General features: G+C 41.9%; 1 protein-coding gene across 4 annotated transcripts in view; it reads right to left on the bottom strand.

Annotated features, from left to right (window-relative positions):
• The window catches only part of CHD6 (chromodomain helicase DNA binding protein 6), a 204,432-nt gene that overhangs the window by 101,594 nt on the left and 81,531 nt on the right, over positions 1-21,307 (bottom strand). For all 4 annotated transcript variants that reach the window (XM_043602363.1, XM_043602366.1, XM_043602365.1 and 1 more), the window contains 3 exons: positions 17,034-17,181; positions 15,066-15,215; positions 600-662 (listed from right to left, as the gene is read on the bottom strand). In XM_043602363.1, coding sequence (XP_043458298.1) covers positions 600-662; positions 15,066-15,215; positions 17,034-17,181 — 361 coding nt within the window. The remainder of the gene's footprint in view (positions 1-599; positions 663-15,065; positions 15,216-17,033; positions 17,182-21,307) is intronic.

Below are 21,307 nucleotides of genomic sequence, written 5' to 3'. Positions count from 1 at the left end.
TGTGTCTATTTTTGTGCCAATACCATGCTGTCTTGATGACTACAGCTTTGTAGCAGAAGCTAAAGTCTGGGATTGTGATGCCTCCTGCTTTGGTTTTCTTCTTCAATATTACTTTGGCTATTTGGGGTCTTTTGTGGTTCCATACAAATTTTAGGATTGCTTGTTCTAGCTTTGAGAAGAATGCTGGTGCAACTTTGATTGGGATTTCATTGAATGTGTAGATTGCTTTGGGTAGTATTGACATTTTAACAATATCCAAATGTTTTCAATATGGCTCTTTTTCCATGTTCTCTTCTTGGCCCCCTGAGGACTTTCCCTGGGCTACAGAAACTAAGGGACAAAAATACCTTCTGCTAGCATCACAATGGAGGGAAAAAATTATTTGGGGCTATACTCAAATATTTAAGAATTTTAGGACCTAAAATCTTCCATGGGGGTAAGAATAATAAAGAATAAAAGAATAAAAGAATGACTAGCAAGACAATATTCTTGCTTTGCTCTCACTCTGGCCAATCAGGACCATTCCAGGTTGTCTAGCCAAATCTCTCTTCACAGAGGAGAGAACCTGTGATATAAAAGCTGACACATAAGCCACTAACCTCCTGGACGGTCTTAGATGCCAGGATCTTCTCAATGATGTTTGCGTCATCTTCTGGAGGCTCCTGGAGACAGAGGTTAAGAAGAAAGAAAATTACTGGCACCACAGAATCCAAGAAATAATTCTGTAAGAAATGCTATAGCAGGTACTACTTGGTCTGAAAGTTCACCATTGAGTGCTGAGGCCTCCCTCCCTATCAGTCCACAGAGTGATCAAAAGATCACAAACATTCTAACATCTGGACACAACCTAACACCTCCCCTTCCACATAAGCAGAGAAGTTATGCGGCTTCTCAGACTCTTAATTTCAGATCTGCCTTTAGCATCACTAAAATTGGTCCCAGGACTTCCCTTTTCTGCCAAACCTGCCTACGTGTTGCTGCATAAAATTTTCAGAAAGGTGTAACAGAAAGGAGTCTGGGGGCCTTAGAAGCAAAGAGTCCTATTTCTAACACCTACCAGCTACTGACTTTGGGTAAGTCAATTAACACGTCTTCGTTTCCAAATCTATTAAAATAGGAGTTAAATATACTTATCTCACTGGGTTACTGGGAGGATAAAACGGTATGTGAAAATATTTTTGGAACAGTAAGCACTATGCAAATGCAAGGCATAATTATTCTCTACTAAACGATACCGTCTTTCCCTTCTGTGTCTGGAAATGGCTGTTTCACCCATCATCCTTTGCCTATAAATCCTAACTCAAAACAAATTAATTTCTTCCTTTCTACCCTGGCTACACATCAACATTTCTAGGCTCCTGATCTCCATGAAATCTCTCTACAGAGTATTTGATTAAATAATTACAAACTTAAAAAGGATGTGTTGAGTCAGAACACTCTTATGTTTGATGTTCTTTCTGGGTCTTTATTTGAGCCATCCTATTTCAGAGGTTTTGTATGTACTATATGACCTCCTCAGATCTAGTATTTGTCCACAACAGGGTACTCAGAACAGAATGAGAAGAATGCTCATCACAATAGCCGTAGCTCCCAAAATAACTTGGGTTCCTGATCAGAACTTCCCCAAGGATGACTTCATGCTGCATTACTACTGTCTTCGGTCCTACCCATTCCAGGGGTTCGCCTGTCCCAGAGCCACACCATTACAGAAAATGGTATATAAAGGTATATAAAATCAAACTTTCCCCAGAAAAGTACTGAAAGAAAGGAAGAAAGAAAGAAAGAAAGAAAGAAAGAAAGAGGAGGGCAGATGGTAGAAACAAAGTATGGAGATCAGCAGGCGATGACAGATGCTCCCAAAGGTTACAAATATTTATTACATTCCCCTAGACACATGGCATGGTGCTAGGTGCCATGCCAAAGTTAATCCAAAGTGACAAGAGTCTACTCCCACTGCTCAACAAGAAGACAAGTTGATTGTGCATACCACATAGTAGGAAGAAGGGATGGGGTTACAGACTAAGCTTTTGTTTTTCTGCTCAAGTGTTCTGCCTGATTCTTAAGCACAAGTAAGGAAAGGAAGAGGCGGCAGGTGGCTGTTGCCTGCCTTCTCCCATTATAATGTAAACCTTCTGAGGGCAGGGATCCTTATTTGTTTTATCCACTGCTATAGCTAAAGCCCTGAAAAGGCCAGGCACCAGTGGGTGACCAGTATATATTTGTTAATGCTAAATACAAGGAAGAGGAAGAGAGAGGAAATACATGAGGAAATAAAGCATCTAACTCACCAGGGCTACAGACTGCAGACAGTTAATATTCTTAATCTACGTCACTTAATTAAAAATTCTCCTCCTTCTTCATACACTGGGACCTAGCCATACTGTCAGGATGGCCAACGGCAAAGGGCCAGAGCCTGGTGTAGTTTTCTTAAGCCAAAGATCACTACCCCAACCTTGCAATCAACAAAGGAACAGGTGCCGGTTAAGAGAAAGTAGATGAATGAACAAACCTCCTTCCTAATTTCCTACTTCTTTTCCTTCCTAAATTTCTTCCACATTATTTAGTGTCTTTTAGGTTTATTCACTGGTCTTACAGAAATAGATGAGCCATAGTCCTCCTCAGCAAGGAACTACCAGATATGCTAACATAACACTTTAAAAGTTATTGAAGTATGGCATACATACAGTATATAGAGATCTCAAGTGTACAACCAATGAATTCTTACACATACACATACCCACTTGTATAAATACCACCTAGACCAAGTTACATAACATTCCCAATGTTCTAGGAGGCTCTCGCGCCCCCACTGGAAGTAACCACTATTCGGATTTCTACTACCACTGATTAGTGTTGCCTACTACTAAGCTTCATGTAAATGGAACTATATAGTATGTGGTTCATTCTTCTATATTTCTGCATAGTATTTAGTTGTATAAATATACTACCATCCATTTATCTGCTGTTGAGGAATATTTGGGTTGCTTCCAACATTTATATACACTGTATATTTTGGTGGACAAATGCACTCATTTATCTTGGATATATACCGAAAAGTGGAATTGCAAGGTTATGAGGTAGATTATATGTTTGGTTTTAATGAATGTTGTCAAAATTTTTTCCAAACTGATTCTGACAATTTTTATACCCACCAGCCACGTATGGGAGTTCCAGGTGACTTAATATTGTCAATCTTTAAAATTTTGGCCATTCTTGTGGCTAAATTCACATCTTTAAATTTAATTAATTCACATCTTTAATTCACATCTCCCTAGCAATTGAGGATGCTGAGCACCTTTTCATATGCTTACTGACCGTGTGGATAACCTCTCCGTGAAGCTCCATTCATGTCATTTGCCGATTTTAAAAACTGTCCTTTTTTTAAATTTGTAAGAGTTCATTATACATTTCTGAATAAGTGTCCTGTCAGTTATATAGATTACAAATATTATCTGCCAATCTATGGTTTGCCTTTTGCTTCTATAAATGTGTCTTTGGATGAACAGAAGTTCTACATAATCCGCCTTATCAATCTTTTCTCTTATACATTCTTGTGTGTTGTTGAATAATGTGGCAGCAATGTGGCAGTGTTGTTGTGGCAGCAATGGCTGCCACAAAGGTCACTCATTAAGCCACATAAAGTAATTTAAAATTTTCTTGCAGCCACCTTTTTAAAAAAGTAAAAATAGGGGCGCCTGGGTGGCGCAGTCGGTTAAGCGTCCAACTTCAGCCAGGTCACGATCCCGTGGTCCGTGGGTTCGGGCCCCGCGTCGGGCTCTGGGCTGATGGCTCAGAGCCTGGAGCCTGTTTCAGATTCTGTGTCTCCCTCTCTCTCTGCCCCTCCCCCGTTCATGCTCTGTCTCTCTCTGTCCCAAAAATAAATAAACGTTGAAAAAAAAAATTTTTTTTAAAGTAAAAATAGGGGCTCAGTCAGTTGAGCTCCCAACTCTTGATTTCAGCTCTGGTCATGATCCCAGGGTCGTGGGATTGAGCCCTGTATTGGACTCCGTGCTGAATATGGAGCCTGCTTGAGATTTTCTCTCTCTCTCTCTCTCTCTCTCTTTCTCCCTCTGCCCGCCTCCCTAACTCGTGCTCTCTCTAAAAATAAAAATAGTAAAAATAAACAGATGAAATAAATTTTAATATTTAAAGCAATATATGCAAAAATTTATTATTTCAATGTATAACCAATATAAAATTATTAATAAGATACTTTATATTCACTCATTTAGTCTTTAAAATCCGATGTGTACTTCACACTTAAAGCACATCTGAATTCAGACTACCCATATTTCTTTTTTTTTACAATATATGAAATTTATTGTCAAATTGGTTTCCATACAACACCCAGTGCTCATCCCAAAAGGTGCCCTCCTCAATACCCATCACCCACCCTCCCCTCCCTCCCACCCCCCATCAACCTTCAGTTTGTTCTCAGTTTTTAACAGTCTCTTATGCTTTGGCTCTCTCCCACTCTAACCTCTTTTTTTTTTTTTTCCTTCCCCTCCCCCATGGGTTTCTGTTAAGTTTCTCAGGATCCACATAAGAGTGAAAACATATGGTATCTCTCTTTCTCTGTATGGCTTATTTCACTTAGCATCACACTCTCCAGTTCCATCCATATTGCTACAAAGGGCCATATTTCGTTCTTTCTCATTGCCCTGTAGTACTCCATTGTGTATATAAACCACAATTTCTTTATCCATTCATCAGTTGATGGACATTTAGGCTCTTTCCATAATTTGGCTATTGTTGAAAGTGCTGCTATAAACATTGGGGTACAAGTGCCCCTATGCATCAGTACTCCTGTATCCCTTGGGTAAATTCCTAGCAGTGCTATTACTGGGTCATAGGGTAGGTCTATTTTTAATTTTCTGAGGAACCTCCACACTGTTTTCCAGAGTGGCTGCACCAGTTTGCATTCCCACCAACAGTGCAAGAGGGTTCCCGTTTCTCCACATCCTCTCCAGCATCTATAGTCTCCTGATTTGTTCATTTCGGTCACTCTGACTGGCGTGAGGTGATATCTGAGTGTGGTGTTGATTTGTATTTCCCTGATGAGGAGTGACGTTGAGCATCTTTTCATGTGCCTGTTGGCCATCCGGATCAGACTACCCATATTTCAAGTGTTTACAGCCACATCGGGCTAGTCGGAGCCCTACGGAGCAGAGCAGCTCTGTTTGGTTCTACTTGTTTTTACAGCAACACTACCTTGTCTTCATTACAGGAGTGTGATTAAAAGTCTGGATTACAGGGAGTCTTCCAACTGAGTTCTCTGTAAAGATTGCCTGGCTATTCTAGGTCTTTTGTGTTTCTATCATCAATTTCCAGCAGAAAACACCCTGCTTAGATTCTGACTGGGAATGAACTGCAGACATCTTAACAATATTGAATACATGTATGTCATACATTGCTCTATTTATGTCGGTCTTCTTTAATTTCTCTCAGCAATGTTTTTCATATAGAGAGGGCTTGTATATCTTTTGAGAGCTATTCCAGAATACCTAATATTTTTGATGATGTTACAAATGGCATTTTAGAATTTTTCTTTCCTGATTTCATGCTGCTAGTTCACAGAAATAAAGATGTTTATGTATATTGTCTTTGTATCCAACAATTTAGCTAAATCCACATTTATTAATTCTAATGGTTTGTCAATTCTGTTGAATTTTCAACACACACAGTCATGTCATCTACAAATACTGAATCGTACTTCTTCCGTTCCAATTTTTAAACTTTTTATTTCTTTGTTTACTTATAGCAATGGCCAGGACCTCCAGTGTATCTCTTTTTTAAAATTTATATTACATATTCTTTTTTTTTTAATGTTTATTTATTTTTGAGAGAGCAAGAGGGGGAGGGGCAGAGAGAGAGGGGGACAGAGGATTCGAAGCAGGCTCGATGCTGATACCAGACAGCCCAACAGAGGGCTCGAACTCGCGAACTGTGAGATCATGACCTGAGCCTAAGTTGGATGCTTAACTAACTGAGAAACCCAGGTGTCCCCTGCATTTCTGAATATAAAGATAACAGTGGGATTTTTTTTCTTACTCCCAAATTCAGCAGGAAAGCATTCAGTATCATACCATTTAATATAACGTTAGTAGTCAGTTTTTATCTAGTGGATTTTAAGTCTTTGGTTTTCTACAGTTTCAGATGTGCCTGAATATGGTTTTTGTTTTTGTATTTTTCCTGCTTGGGAGTTACCTGATGCTGAATGTATTGGTTGATATCCCCCATCAGTTTATGGGAGTTGTTGGCCATTTACTTTTATCATCAAACACTCCTCTGCTCCAATCTCTCCTCCACATCTAGGACTCTAATCAGAGATACACATTGCACTTTTTCACTGCACCCCAATTGTTTCATATGCTTTGTTCTGCTCTTTCCATTCTTTTTTCTATGTGGCAGTTCAGAAATTTTCTATTGATTTGTCTTCAAAGTCACCAATCTTATCTTCTGTAGTATCTAATCTGCTTTAATTTTTATTTCAGGTTATTTTAATTTTTTAGTTTTTAGATTTTAAAAAGTTTTTAGATTTATACTCACACACAAATATATATATTTTTAATGTTTATTTTTGAGAGACTGAGAGACAGCGTGAGCGGGGGAGGGGCAGAGAGGGAGACACAGACTATGAAGCAGGCTCCAGGCTCGGAGCTGTCAGCATGGAGCCCAACATGGGGCTCAAACTCATGAACTACAAGATTATAACCTGAGCCAAAGTTAGACGCTTAACCACCTGAGCCACCAGGCGCCCCTCTCATCTGCCTTTAAAGTCATCCACTGTATTCTAAGTTTTTTAAATTGGAATTTTCAGTCCAGACTGTTGAACCGATTCTCTTTACAGATTCATTTCTTCACTGGAATTCTTCACTTTAAAATTTTTTTGGCTCATTTTCTTTTATTTTCTTTCACATGTTAATCAGTTATTTTAAAATTCTTTTCTGTTAAGTCCACTACCTGGATCATCTAGGGTCTGCTTCTATTATATATTACTTTTACTTTTTAGTCACATTTTTCCCAGCTTTTTCAAATGTGCAATAGTTTTTTACTTATGGTAGATATTGTGAGTAAAGGAACCTTAGCAGCTCCTAACAATACTTTCCACAACTATTTCCTATTTTCTCTGTGAGAGGGGGTGGTCCCTGGGTCCAATGAGACACTGAATTGGGTCAGGCCTGGGTTACTGTTAAGATTTATCTCTTGCTTAGCAGGGGTACCTGGGTAGCTCAGTTGGTTGAGCATCTGACTTCAGCTTGGGTCATGATCTCACAGCTCATGAGTTTGAGCTCCGCATCAGGCTCTGTGCTGATGGCTCGGAGCCTGGAGCCTGCTTCGGATTCCGTGTCTCCCTCTCTCTCTGCCCCCAACCCACTCACATTCTGTCTCCGTCTCTCTCAAAAATAAATAAACATTAAAAAATTTTTTTTAAAGATTCATCTCTTGTTTTATCCTGTTTCTCAAGCATGAATGTCCAGGGCCACTGACTGAATGTGGCAGGTCTTTCTATTCCTGAGCCCTGGAGTCTCCAATCCCAAGTAAGTTAAAAATCTCTCACTCTCTTTTTTAAAATTTATTTATTTATTTTGAGAGACAGAGAAAGAGAGAGAGAAAGTGCGAGCGAGGGAGGGGCAGAGAGAGAGAGAGAGAGAGAGAGAGAGAGGGATAAAGAGAATCCCAGGCAGGCTCCGCACTGTCAGCACAGAGCCTGACTCAGGGCTCAATCTCATGAATCTCAGGTGAGATCACGACCTGAGCTGAGATCAAGAGTCAAACACTTAACAGACTGAGCCACCCAGGTGCCCCTCTTAAAAACCTCTCTTCAGGGAGAGTTAGTTTTTCTACACTAAGCCCATCCCTTTAGTGAGATTTTCCCTCTAGGTACCATGATACTGTGAGATTTCAATCTGCCTTCTGAATGAGCCACTAACTTCTTGGGCTACCCCAGAACTCCTCAACGTCCTGGGGAGAGCCCTTTGCTTTGGGGATCTTCTAGTTTCCAATCATTTCACCAGCAGGGGCAGATGGTGATGGTTTCTCTTCAACCCAGAGAAGTCTGTTTGAGCCAAGCCTGATCCTCAACCTGCACCTAGAACTGAGGAATGTTTCCAGAGAAGAAATAGTTCGCAACTGCCGGCTCATCTAGTAATAAATAGCTCATCACTGTCTGGAATTTTAGTTAATCTAATTCTTGTTGCTTTCACAGATATCTGATGTCTTTAAAGACACATTCTCTTTTTTTCCCTTTGCAATGAGTGTTGCCCTGCCACGACCTACTGTCTCTTCCCTGGAAGAAGGAATCCTCCCACAACAACTCTCATTCCAGGAACTCCCTAGGGCCTACTTTTTACTCTTTTCAATTCATACTCATTTTTCTGGTGATCCTGTCCAGTCTTGAGGTTTTAAATAAGGGCTACATCATGACACCAGCCAAGTTTATGTATCCAGCTCAGAACCTCCCCTCGATTCATAGACTCATATATCTAATTGTGTTACCTGCCATCTCCACTTGAATATCTCAGAGGTATTTCACACTTAAAATGTCTAAAATGTAAACTTCTGCTATCCTAGCCAACTTCCCTTCCCTACCCATTCCATCTACAGTTTTCTCCCAACTGAGTGAATTCTATCCTTCTTGGTGTTCAAACCGAAAATCTTGGTGTAATTCTTGATTCCTCCTATCTCTCCACACACTGTATCTGATTAGCCAAGAAATCGTGTTGGCTATATCTTCAAAATATGTACAGAATCCAGCAATTTCTCACCACCTCCACTGCTTCTACCCTGGTCTAAATCACCTTCATTTCTCATCCAGATTATTCTCAACTGCCTTCTACCTAGTTTCCCTGCTTCCACTCCTGCCCAACTAGTCTATTCACAATACAACATTCAGAACTGCCATTATAATGTCTTTTGCCTAACCTGCTTACAAGGCTTCTCTTTTAGAATAAAATCAAACATCTTTTAAAGGCCTACAACAAACCCTGCTGGAGCTCACCAAATGTCCCATCTCCTATTACCTTTCAGGTCTCCCTGTGTGTTCCTCACACACACTAGTGGCCCATTTCTACCTCAGAGACTCTGCACAGGCTATTCCCTCCGCCTAAAATGCCTCCCTCTCAAGATTCCCTCACTCCTTTATTGCCTTCAATTCTTTGCTCAAATGTTACCTTGGTGAGGCCAAAACAGACCACCCTAATTAAAACTGCAACCCTCACTCCTCAATTCCATATCACTCTTCTCCTGATTTTTTTTCTCACAGCACTTACCACCATTGATGTACTACGCAATTTTATTACTTTTTAGATTTGTTCCCAGCCTCTACCTAGGTATTTCCACCCTTTGGAAGCTAACTCAGAGCTTGGCTGTTTGGCCTCCTCTCCCACAGGTTCAGAATCCAGCAAATGTGAAGAGGAGATCAGTTGCATGGATTTCGTAGGTCCCCTCTCCATTTATTGTATGCTCCCTCTGTGAGAGCAGGGAGTTTTGCCTCTTTTGATCCTTTATGTTATCTCCAGCAAAAAACAGTCCTTGGCAGGTAGTAGGTCCTCAAGAAGTATTTTTGAATAAATAATGTTAAGAGATTTTGCAATATAAATGGTAATATCAGCATAAAGCAAGTGCTGAGAACCTGCTGAAATCCCACAATTCAAGACAGGGCACTTCGGCAAATTAGGAGAGCCTCTGAAAGTGCAGTGACATCTGAGTTAGATCTCTGTTAACCAGCACTAAACTTTCATAATTTCTGACTACCTTTCCTACCCACTCCCAAGTCTGTAGAACCCAGACTAACCAGGGAGCATTCATACATGTACACATGTACTGACAGGAACAATTATGTCTTCCTCACTACTAGATTGCTTCAAACATTCTTATTCTTATCTACCATTAAGAATAGAAAAAAGATGGGTTTTAGTGGGAGGATTTTGATAATGTTATTTGGAGTTTTTACTAGGACCAGCCAAATCCAAGGAAACGTTAACACACGGACAAGAAAGGACAGTACTTTACTCTGAGTATTAAAAGGATGAAGGGCTTCAGGGGCACCTGGGTGGCTCAGTTGGTTGTGTGACTGACTCTTGATTTCAGCTCAGGTCACGATCTTGCAGTTTGTGGGATCAAGCCCCACGTTGGGCTCCTCGCTGGGCATGGAGTCTGCTTGGGATTCCTTCTCTCTCTGTCTCTCTGCCCCTCTCCTGCTTGCACATGTGCCCTCTAAATAAATGAATAAATAAACTTTAAGAAAAAAATAAATAAAAGGATGGAGGGCTTCAAACATTCTTCACCATAGAAAATTTTCAAGTAAAAATTAAGGAATGTGAAATAAAATTTCAACTTATCTTTTTTTTTTTTTTAAGGTCTTTTTTTTTTTTTAACGTTTTATTTATTTTTGAGACAGGGAGAGACAGAGCATGAACAGGGGAGGGTCAGAGAGAGGGAGACACAGAATCTGAAACAGGATCCAGGCTCTGAGCTGTCAGCACAGAGCCTGACGCGGGGCTCGAACTCACGGACCGCGAGATCATGACCTGAGCCGAAGTCGGCCGCTTAACCAACTGAGCCACCCAGGCACCCCTCAACTTATCTTTTATAGGAAGAGTAATGAATACTGGAATTAAAAAAAAAAAATCAGTGAGGGGTGCCTGGGTGACTCAGTCAGGTAAGAATTTGACTTTGGCTCAGGTCATGATCTTGTGTTTGGTGAGTTCAAGCCCCACATCAGGCTCTGTGCTCACAGCTCAGAGCCTGGAGCCTGCTTTGGATTCTGTGTCTTCCTCTCTCTCTGCCCCTCCCTGGCTCACACCCCTCCCTGTCTCTCTCTCTCTCAAAAGTGAATGAACATTAAAAAAAAAAAAAAAAAGGAAAGAGGAGTGCCTGGGTGGCCCAGCTGGTTAAGCATCCAATTCTTACTTTTGGCTCAGGTTATTATCTCACAACTCTGTGGGTTTGAGCCCCCACATCGGGCTCTGTGCTGGCAGCACAGGGCCTGCTTGGGATCCTCTCTCTCCCTCTGTAGCTGCCCTTCCCCCACTTGTGCTGTCTCTCTCAAAATAAATAGATGAACTTAAAAAAAATAAAGAAAAAGAAGAAAGAAAAGAGTAATTCCTTTAAAAAAAACAACTGATTATCATCAAAACACTGAGAGCAGGCTTTACTCTATCCCAATAAAAGGAAAAGGGAATAGCATTTCCAAAATACACATCAAAGCAGGACGGAAACTAGGAAATCAGGACTTTTCTAAACAGAGATTGTGCATAAGTACGATCATGTGTGTATCAACACTCCGTGTATACAGATACACACAGATATAAACTAAATCTGCTTGCCAAACACACTTCCATAACAACCATCTGTTCTCAGCTACTTGGAATTTTCTCAAATTATCCTTCAAAGAAGGCCATTTTAATTCATTCTCTTTCATGTCAGAGACTCAGATAACTAAAAATTTTTTTCTTAGGGAAAATTTCAAAAATTGTCAACCCTAGTCACCCCCAACCTCAACCAACCACCTGATTTAGTTCTATTTAGCTAGGCACAAGGGAGAGGTTCTAGCAAGAAGCAAATCACTTTTCAAATCACCAAGTATGTGAGGGTACAAAAGTAGCATCAAACGAGATGCCCAGTCTCAGGGGCTTACATTCGTGTAGGGAAAGCAACATAAAACATTTTTATTAGAAACGTTGCAGGTTAAATTCTAATTGGTGTGACAGTAACCTTAAGTCCAGCAAGAGTGCAAAAAGCAAGAACAGCTTGGATTTCACAGAATAGGTAAGGTTTTAGTAGGGCCCTAAGGAACGGTGGGTCGTAAGAGGACAACAAGCAGGAAGGAAAGCTGAAATGAACTGGAAGGATGAAAGAATGAGTCTACAGGAAACAGGATGCATATACGGAATACTAAGTAAACAGTAGAGCAAAAGCATTAGAATGAGGTAGGGAAATAAACGGGAGTAAACAGGTAGTGTGTGGTCACATTTAAAACAAAAATCAGGCAGGAATTTTGATTTAATATTGGAGTTGAGAAACAACCACCTTAGACCATAGAGCAGCGGCACTCTCCCCCAGCCCAGGGAAGGAAACAGGGGGCTTCTGGGGAAGAAAACAACTGGGCTCAGCCCATCAGGCACGGCAAAAGGTTAGACAAAGCGGAGGGCGCTGGCCTCAGAGACACAGAGTGAGGCACAGGAGGGCACCAGGAGCTGAAACCTCATTCAGATTAAAGCCCTTTGTTCTAAAAGGCAAAATCACACAAACTGCACAAACTGTAGGAGGCAGAAACTGAGACAGCCTTGTAAAAATCTACACAACAACTGCGAAAGTCTGTCTCTGTTCCAGACACTAACATCCGTTTGACAAAGAATAAGAAAGCAAAGACTTTGCTCACTGTGACGTGAGGATGGAAAGTTATTTCCTGCCCCCGAATCCCGTATCCCAGTCAGGGGACCGTCCCTCTGGCTCCAGAGCAGGGCCGTGCTAGCATGCCAGTCCTGGCCTACCACGAATCACATGTAAATATGTTTCCAGCAACTCCCCACTAGACAGCCAGTGCTGAGGCTGCAATCTGGGACTGGGCCAGGGACCACAGAACAAGGCAGAGCATGCTGAGAAGGCACTGCCCAAGAAATGCAGCGAGGGAGCAGCAGGGCCTTTCTGCTGGGGACTCCACACGGTTCTTGGCCCCAAGCTACAGCCAGCAAGCAGGCAGACAGCCATCCAAAGGGCCTCGGGAGAAGGACACAAGTAAAAGCCTCATCTTCTTCAACTGATTTTCTGTGCCACTAGGTACTGAGGATTGTCTGGAATCCTAGATGAGATTCATGGCTTTCAAGGTTTGCCATCAGCCTGGGAAATCTTTGTTCAAACCTCACCAGGAAGCCCAAAACGTAAACCAGAGGCAAATGCGGTGTAGTCGGGCAGCAGCTAGGGCTCAGCTGAGGCCGGCCTCTGAAACCCACCCAATCCCCCTACAGGCCGTCTATCTACCCTGCATGCTAGGCCAGGCCTGGGACACAGAGGCCAGTCCCACGTGCTTGCCAAAGCCACATATCAGGCCTCTTTCTGCTCAAATTTCATAACAATTTTTGAGGCCTAATTAATGAAAATTCAGATTCTATTGTACGTTAGCTCTCTCTCTCGTGTACCTTGAAGAGGATAAAAAGAGCCTTGTTAAGATACATAAAATTTCCTGAATTATTTCTGTCAGATCAGCTAAAGCCGCCCTTCAGGTACCACAAAAGAAGTCATAACAACTGAAATATGGTTAATGACGGGCTGAATGGCTACTAGGAGAAAATAAATTCCCTTCTAATGTTTTAACTACCAAACCAACCATAAATCTCCAAGGAGGGAAAACCCATCATAAAGCAATATAATCCTATCACCTCATGGCACTCTTGCCAGGACTACTCTTAACTGTTTGCTTGAAAAGCACTACACTGATAGTACATCAAATTATTATTCCTATTAAGTGCTATGTTCATTGGTTGGATAACTCTTGGCAAAGGGACCTGAAATCAACTCTTACATGCTAGTCACTGGTTGACTACCACTAGGGTGTCCCATGACCCAGATCGTTCTGCGCCTGCTTCTTGGTTGTTAAACCAGGGACGACGACCCCTCCTCCTAGCTACTGTCCATGCAAACACAAGGTGAAAGGATATGTGAAATTATGTGAAAATGCTTTAAGCTGGAGGCAAGGTGGTTTAGACAGATAAAGTATTACCGGCTTTGCTAAGCCACCCTAGTGCCCGGGAGGAAGGACAGGTATTTGTGCTCTGTCGCACATGCAGAGCATGAATTCTGCCAAGTCAGCGTCAGGGACTCCACAACAACAGCCAGCCTGTGTCCCAGAATGTGCTGCTGGCAATGATGCCCTTCCTATATGCACAGCCTGTTTCTTCTTTTGCTTCTAATGTCTTCTCTGTAAGCTCCCTGGCACAGACCTCCTCCTTTTCAATATTTACCTCTTTTCCTTCTAGCATCTGGATATCAGGTCCCTCTTCTTGAAACCGCTGCCAATGGAAATCCCTAAAATACAAATAGGGCCATCCTGCTTCTCTGCTGGAACCCTCAATGTCCCCTCCCCCCTACCATTTGCTCTGCAGTATTAAGGTCAAATACTTTAGCTAATCCCTAGGGCCTGCATAATGTGACTCTTCCTACCACTCAATGCTCATCTCCCACCACTCCTCAGACCAGATCCCAACATCCAGCCGAGCTGGTCTATCACAACACCACCCGCAACACCATCCAGGCTGTGGGCTTTAGTTCATGTTAGAAATGCCTTTCCTAAAGTCCTGACCTCCCCCTTTCCTGTCCACTCCCCCATGTAGCCACTGTATCCAGCACATTCTTCTAAGGCCGCACTTTACCACAGTGTTCATATAGCCATAAGCCCCTTCTTCTTGGAGCCAGGGACCATGCCTTGATACTCATCCTTGTATCCCAAGACCTGGCCTTGTATGGACTCTTAATACACATTTATTGAATCCAAGTTCCAACTGTAATCACTAGTGCGTGTGATTTCATCCAATGAATGGCTGTTTAGTATGTTATCAGACTTTCACATTCTAATGGGAAAGACAAAGAAATAAATGCAATCAGAACACAATGATCAGCTGTGGCAAGTGCTATGAAAGAAACAGACAAGGAGTGAAACTGAGAATCATGGGGCTCAGAGGCAGAGATCTACTCTAAATACAAGAACCAGGAAAGACCTCTCTGGGGAGAAACCATTTTAGCTTAAAAGATGATGAACCAAGTCATGTAATGCATGTGAAGAAGAGATATCAGGGCAAGAAGGTGGGAAAGAACTGTTAACCCAAGGCTAGGGAGTGGGGAGAAAGTCATTTATATGCTGAAGGAATTTGCTGAGACAGAGAGAACCCTGCTGGGCACCATAGCATGAGTGAACTTCATTCTAAATGGATTAGGAAGCCAACTGAAGGTTATCAGCACCAGTTACAATAACCTAACCTAGCTTCAGCGAAGAGCCACAGAATAACTATCAAGTGGGGCAAAATGATGGATCAAGCCAAGGTCAGCACCCCAGCCATAGGCCGTACCTCCGCCTGCCATGCCAGTGTAGAAGCCGAGAGGGCGGACGTCCGGCCGGCTCCAAGAACGGCGATTGTCTCCCCGTCATCGTCCACCACCTTGAAATCCAGGTCCTCGTTATATTTTCTGCGCTTCACCTGCCGTCCTGAGCGTCGTTTCTGCAGGGCAAACACACCCATCGGAGAGATGCTCTGTGAGTCAAAGGCTTTAGCTTGGACAAGAAAGAATACCCTCATCTACACTCACTGACATGCACAAGAGACCTGTCCTACTTTACAAGAGCAATCTTCCTTAAACACAACTCTTTTAAGAATTAAATTCACTCAAAATGAAATCTGGCTGAGGGAGGGGATCCAAATTGCCAAGATCCCCTGAGAAGAAGGTATAGTCTCAGAATCCAGTGAGATGTGTCATGAATGATAGTGACTTTCCTTTTCCTTTCTGGAGTCAGTTTCTATTCCAGTAAAATGGGGATGAGAGGTAAACTCCATCATCTTTCAGGTCCCTTCCAGCATAGCTGGAAGCTCTGATTTTAGGGCGATAAGATAATTGTTTCGGTTGTGGTCAAATTCACTGTACTTACAATATATTCTTTAAAAACTAAATTAATACCAGTTTTATTAGGACTTACTTTGAGAATCTCCTTGAAATGCAAGGAGACATATTAAGTGTGACAAAACAAGATTCATGAGTCACCATCTGAAGACTCATCTATAATTAAGTAACTCCTGACCTTTTAGAGAGACAACATTCTACAACAAAGCAGCCCAGTGGCTTTCCTCAAACAGAAAAACACATGGTTCATCTCATGGACACATCCTATCCAAGCAGCAGAAACACTTCTGGGAACCACTCACCAGCTAGCTCACTCTCCAGTACTTCAATCTTAAAAAACAAAACCAAAGCCAAACACCACCTGCCTTATTTTTTAAAACATACCTCCTGGGCCTCTCTCTGTTCTCCCACCATTTCTTCATTATGTTACCTCTATGACGTTTAGTTTTACATGAGGGATTCCACATGAAAACCTGTCTCCCAATCCCATGTACATACAGATCACCACCCTGGAAACACTTAAACCCCTGCCAACTCCCATCAACCCAACATGCCTGCTGCTCTGCCCATGAGGACACCTGACAACCACTAGCCCGAGTTCAGAGACAGTGATGGGGGGGAGGGGGGGTTCTGCTCTGATACCCCAGACACTACTACTTATTACCACTGTGACATTAGAAGCTGATACCTTCCTACAGTGAAGACCATCTAGGAATCTACGAGGATCCAAGGATACTTGAATGTGCAGTAGTCGGATGATTTTACATGGTCCCCTTTCAGCAGGCATAACCCAGGTAAACTGTCATGGATATCAGAGGAAACAGCACTTTCAAATATTAGAACTCCTATCCAAGACAGGTTGCCTCAACTGAGGGAGAAAATTCCTACCAATGTCATGGGCATGCTTAGTAACGGCTTTAAAAATCTCATTCAGGTGGGCAACTCTTTGTTTCCATGTTTGGCCAAACTTCCTTTACTATTTCGGCAAAATGAATACACACAGCCCTGACTTTTCCAGCATCTGGGATTATGAGAATGTCCTTATGCAGACTGGCCCAGCCCTCTGAATCTTAAAAGCATTAGCTGCATTGCAAGTCAGGCCCCCGACACCTTACTCAGAGTGCCCCACAATTCAATTTTCCATATTCATTCTTTCTACAGCCTAATAACATGCTACTTCCCAAGAAGAAAGCAAACACCACTAAAAAAAACCTGGGAGATCATTAGTATAAGGATCAGGATGCTAGGGGGAAAAAGCCTGTGGTCTTGGTGCTCACCCACCAAAACAGTGAAAGCCCAGCCAGGATCTATGCGCAAGGGGTGCAAGGCTGGAGATGGAGAGAGAAACGCAACAGGACGCACGTCAGCAAGATCTGTGCGGCAGCCGTAACCGCCCGCAGGGTTCCCGGTCACAGCTGTACCTGGCTGTCTGCAGACTCAGTGGACTCCTCAGGACTCCGCAGGGATGGGTTCGGCAGGCCCTGATCCAGCTCTAAACTCTCCACTGTGGTTTCACTTTTCCTCTTTCCTTTCTTCTTTCTCTCCACTGGGGTTGGTCCTTGCTCCTTGCTACAAGGAGAAATTCAGAATTAAAACTCTTGGGCAGTTTTTAAAACTAAGAGTTCTCACGTGATCAAAGTAATGGTATCACATAAGGATATGGTATCGCAAGGAATTCTTGTCCTAGAGGTAGGCTTTAATGGAGAATCTACAAGAGTTTCTTCCCAGAACTATACACAGAAATATGGGAAGAAATACCTACATGGCTTGATGCAGAGTTCACTTTTTTACACCCCTATCATGATTCCTGTGGCTATGATTAATGTGGTAAGAAATAAAATAATATGAACATCTTCAAAACCTCACTTTCAGTTTATATAAATGTCTTCTCTAGTAAGCTTAATTGCTAGATATTGAGATATTGAGAATCAACAATTTCAATCGCCCTTTAGGTTACATGGGAAGAGACGTGTCCTTAATCTGTCACCATCCTCTACTGAAAATGGTCTATATAAGACTTGGAGGAAGTACTAGGAAGTCAAAATTTAAAACGATACTGTCCCTGTCCTTGAGGAGGTTACGAATATGAAAATCCTCCAGAGCAATAGCTCAAGGCAGTAGCTAAAAGCCTCCTGAGAGAGGTGAAGATGGGCAAGATCCATCCATCCTGCAAGGTCCTGCTAAGATGGCAGCACCTCTAAAAAGCTTTTTCTGACCATCTTAGCTGATAAAATCTCTTTTCTATACTCCCAAACCACCTCAGCTATGCTTTGCTTAAGGTACTCAAACTCTGATCTTTCACCAAAGTTAGTTATTAACTATGATATCAGCCTCGGAACCACACGGTGCTTGAATCCTCTGTAGTTTCCATAAACATCTGCTGAGTAGATGAATATTTTATACTTCTCTGATCTCTCCTACCAGACTCCAAATTCCTAGAGGACAATATGTACTTGATTCAAGTTTGTATTCTTAGTCTTATGCCTTATACATAGTAAGTATCCAATAAATACTTATTGAAAAGATAGATGGATGCACCAATGGATGGATTAAGTCATTGGGGAGATTTGGGAGAATGCAACTGAGCAGAGATGTGCATGGAACAGTAATAATAATAGTAGCAGTACTAATAATTAGAGCTACTAGCTACATAGCAGTGATTACATGCAGGCACAACTCTCTAAGTATTTTACATGGATTATCTCGTTTAGTCTTCATATCAATCTTATAAGGCAGATAGTATTACTATCCTCATTTCATCAAGCAGCAGAGTGAGGTTCAGTTAGATTTCCAGGGTAAGATGGCTACTAAATAGTGAAGAAAGGATTTGAACCCAGGCATGCTCTTAACTACCCTGGCATTGTTAGGGAACTGAAGAGTGTTAAGGGCACATTTAGTAAAAGACAGTCTGTATGGCTGGATGACAGGGCAAGTGAACAGAAGCACTAAATAATGGAGCTGCAAAGCAACTAGGTATGTATACCAGTCAGAGAGTTTTGACTTCATTCTGTGTGACAAGTGCCGTGATGGCAAGCCAAGGCAAGAGGGAATGAAGCCCTAGGCTAAATACAACCAATGAAAACTCAAAGGTGAAAATCATTTGAAGGATCCAGCAGAAATACAACCATTAAGTCTGAGGAAGGGACAGAATGTGGAAGATGAGGAAAGAGTCAAAATTATTGGCATTTTCTATCAGTTGGGTTATTGGAAGGTGTGGGGGAAGAGAGCTTGCCTTGTTTAGAGATGGGAGACCCAGCATGATGAACTGTTGTCAGGAACGCCAACCAGTGCTGACTGCTGAATCAGCCTGCCTCTCTCTTGAACACCCTTCACTCCTCATGGATTCCCAATCAAGTCAGCACAAACAGCCCACCCTCGTTTCTCCAGGCTGAAGACTGGCTTGCCTACTGATCAGGAAAGTTCTTTATGAAAATTATTTTAGTCCAAACTGAGGAAATGAAATTCTAGGGGTCCTGCCATTTTTAACAGGAGACTTGTACTCTCAAACACAGAGGGAAAAAGCAAATGTTCTACTTATCAGTGCAGGACAGGAGACACAGGTGAAACAGTTTAAAAACGTTCTAAGTTTTCGAAGGAATATTTATCTCATGTCATATACTCCTAAGAAAACTGTATAGCAATTTATATTCTATAAAGCACTTACGTGTTCTGTGTCTCATTTAACTGTTACGACCACAAGGCCATGAGGGAGTATCAAGGGCAGATAGATGAATCTCATGTTCCAGATGAAAAAACAGGTTTAAAAGCAGCAAAGGTCCCAAAGTCAGCAGCCGAGTAGCAGCAGAGGCCTGCACTCAGCTCATCTGACTCACAGCCTATTGTTTTTAACACCATATGTTTTCTGTCTTTTTTTAAAGCCCCGGTCTCCCTTTTAATGAATGCAAAAACTTCAAATCTCCTTTAATGTTATTTGAATCTCAAAATAATGACCAAAAGAATTAACAACAAAATATTCCAATGACCCAAATACACAGAAAAAAAATCCACAAATCCATAGTCGTTGACAGTTTTTTAAAATGGATCCCTTAACAAAATAAGCCTTGTGCTATTTTTTTTTTAATTTTTTTTTCAACGTTTTTTATTTATTTTTGGGACAGAGAGAGACAGAGCATGAAGGGGGGAGGGGCAGAGAGAGAGGGAGACAGTCGGAAACAGGCTCCAGGCTCCGAGCCATCAGCCCAGAGCCCGACGCAGGGCTCGAACTCACGGACCGCGAGATCGTGACCTGGCTGAAGTCGGACGCCCAACCGACTGCGCCACCCAGGCGCCCCACCTTGTGCTATTTTTAAAAAAAGGGGGGGGGGCGCCTGGGTGGCTCAGTCAGTTAAGCATCCAACTTTGCCTCAGGTCATGGCCTCATGGTTCTTGAGTTCGAGCCCCATTTCCGCCTCTGTGCTGACAGCTCAGAGTCTGGAGCCTGCTTTGGATTCTGTGTCTCCCTCGCTTTCTGCCCCTCCCCCACTCGCGCTCTGTCGCTCTCAAAAATAAACATTAAAGGGGCGCCTGGGTGGCTCAGTTGGTTAAGCGTCCGACTTCGGCTCAGGTCATGATCTCGCAGTCCATGAGTTCAAGCCCCACATCGGGCTCTGTGCTGACAGCTCAGAGCCTGGAGTCTGTTTCAGATTCTGTGTCTCCCTCTCTCTCTGACCCTCCCCTATTCATGCTCTGTCTCTCTCTGTCTCAAAATAAATGTTAAAAAAAACACATTAAAAAAAAAACATTAAAAAAAAGTTTTCTCCTTAATTTTTTGGACACAGATTTAAACATAACTGATTAATATACTAAGAGTCATCATAATAATCACATGAGCAGGGCCCCATTTAATCTCCTAGATAATCTGAAATCCTTTCTCCCCACATTTGAAATCAATTTTACCTACTAAATATAACTTCATTATATTAGAAAACTATGTCTATATGTTTAATCTTACAAACACACACACTCAAAACTACTCAGCTGCATTCAAACACAAACTCATACTCAAACTAAACCAAGCTCAAGCCATAATTAAGGAAGAGAACCTCCTCAAAATATGAATCTTTACTAGAAGACTTGTATATATTTCACATCTGCCTTCCATTTTTCAGAATCACATTAAATAACAAAAGTAAGGAGGAGTCACAGTGAGGCACTTTCAAAGTCAAGCCTAGTAGGCACTACTAGGCACTAGTAGATTTTCCTAGCCAGAAACTGGGTGTAGTATGGAGTAGAGGGAACATCTTCTCAAATATGTGTCCAATGACTGGTGAACCCTGCTTGCTTATTTGTGGATAAATAAGAAGATACTCTACCAAAGTGATTTTCTGTAGGTTACCTTTGGCAACACAATCAATTTCGAGTTCCAAAACTTCTTCTTGGAGCTCTTCTGATAAAGACAAGTATCAGGGAGAAAAGATTCTTTGTAAGCTTATAAATGGGATTTTCAAACAGGACACAAGAAAATATCACCTGAATTCATCCTCTAGGAAGACTACATGAAATGTGTTTTTTCCCTCTTTGGAATAACTTTTGAAAACTTTATGCTTGAGATTTTATCAAATGAAGACATTTAACCTCTAAATGGCTCTATCTATGGATGGATTTGGTCCATGAAAGCTTGTTTGCTCCCTGAAGTTCCAGGTTCTTCAAAAACAGTGGTCAAACAATATGTAAAAAAACTATGTATGATATATAT

Source organism: Prionailurus bengalensis, chromosome A3 (assembly GCF_016509475.1).
Source record: "Prionailurus bengalensis isolate Pbe53 chromosome A3, Fcat_Pben_1.1_paternal_pri, whole genome shotgun sequence".
Taxonomy (NCBI): domain Eukaryota; kingdom Metazoa; phylum Chordata; class Mammalia; order Carnivora; family Felidae; genus Prionailurus; species Prionailurus bengalensis.
Note: the sequence above shows the minus strand (reverse complement) of the source record. Positions and strands in the feature narration are given on the sequence as shown.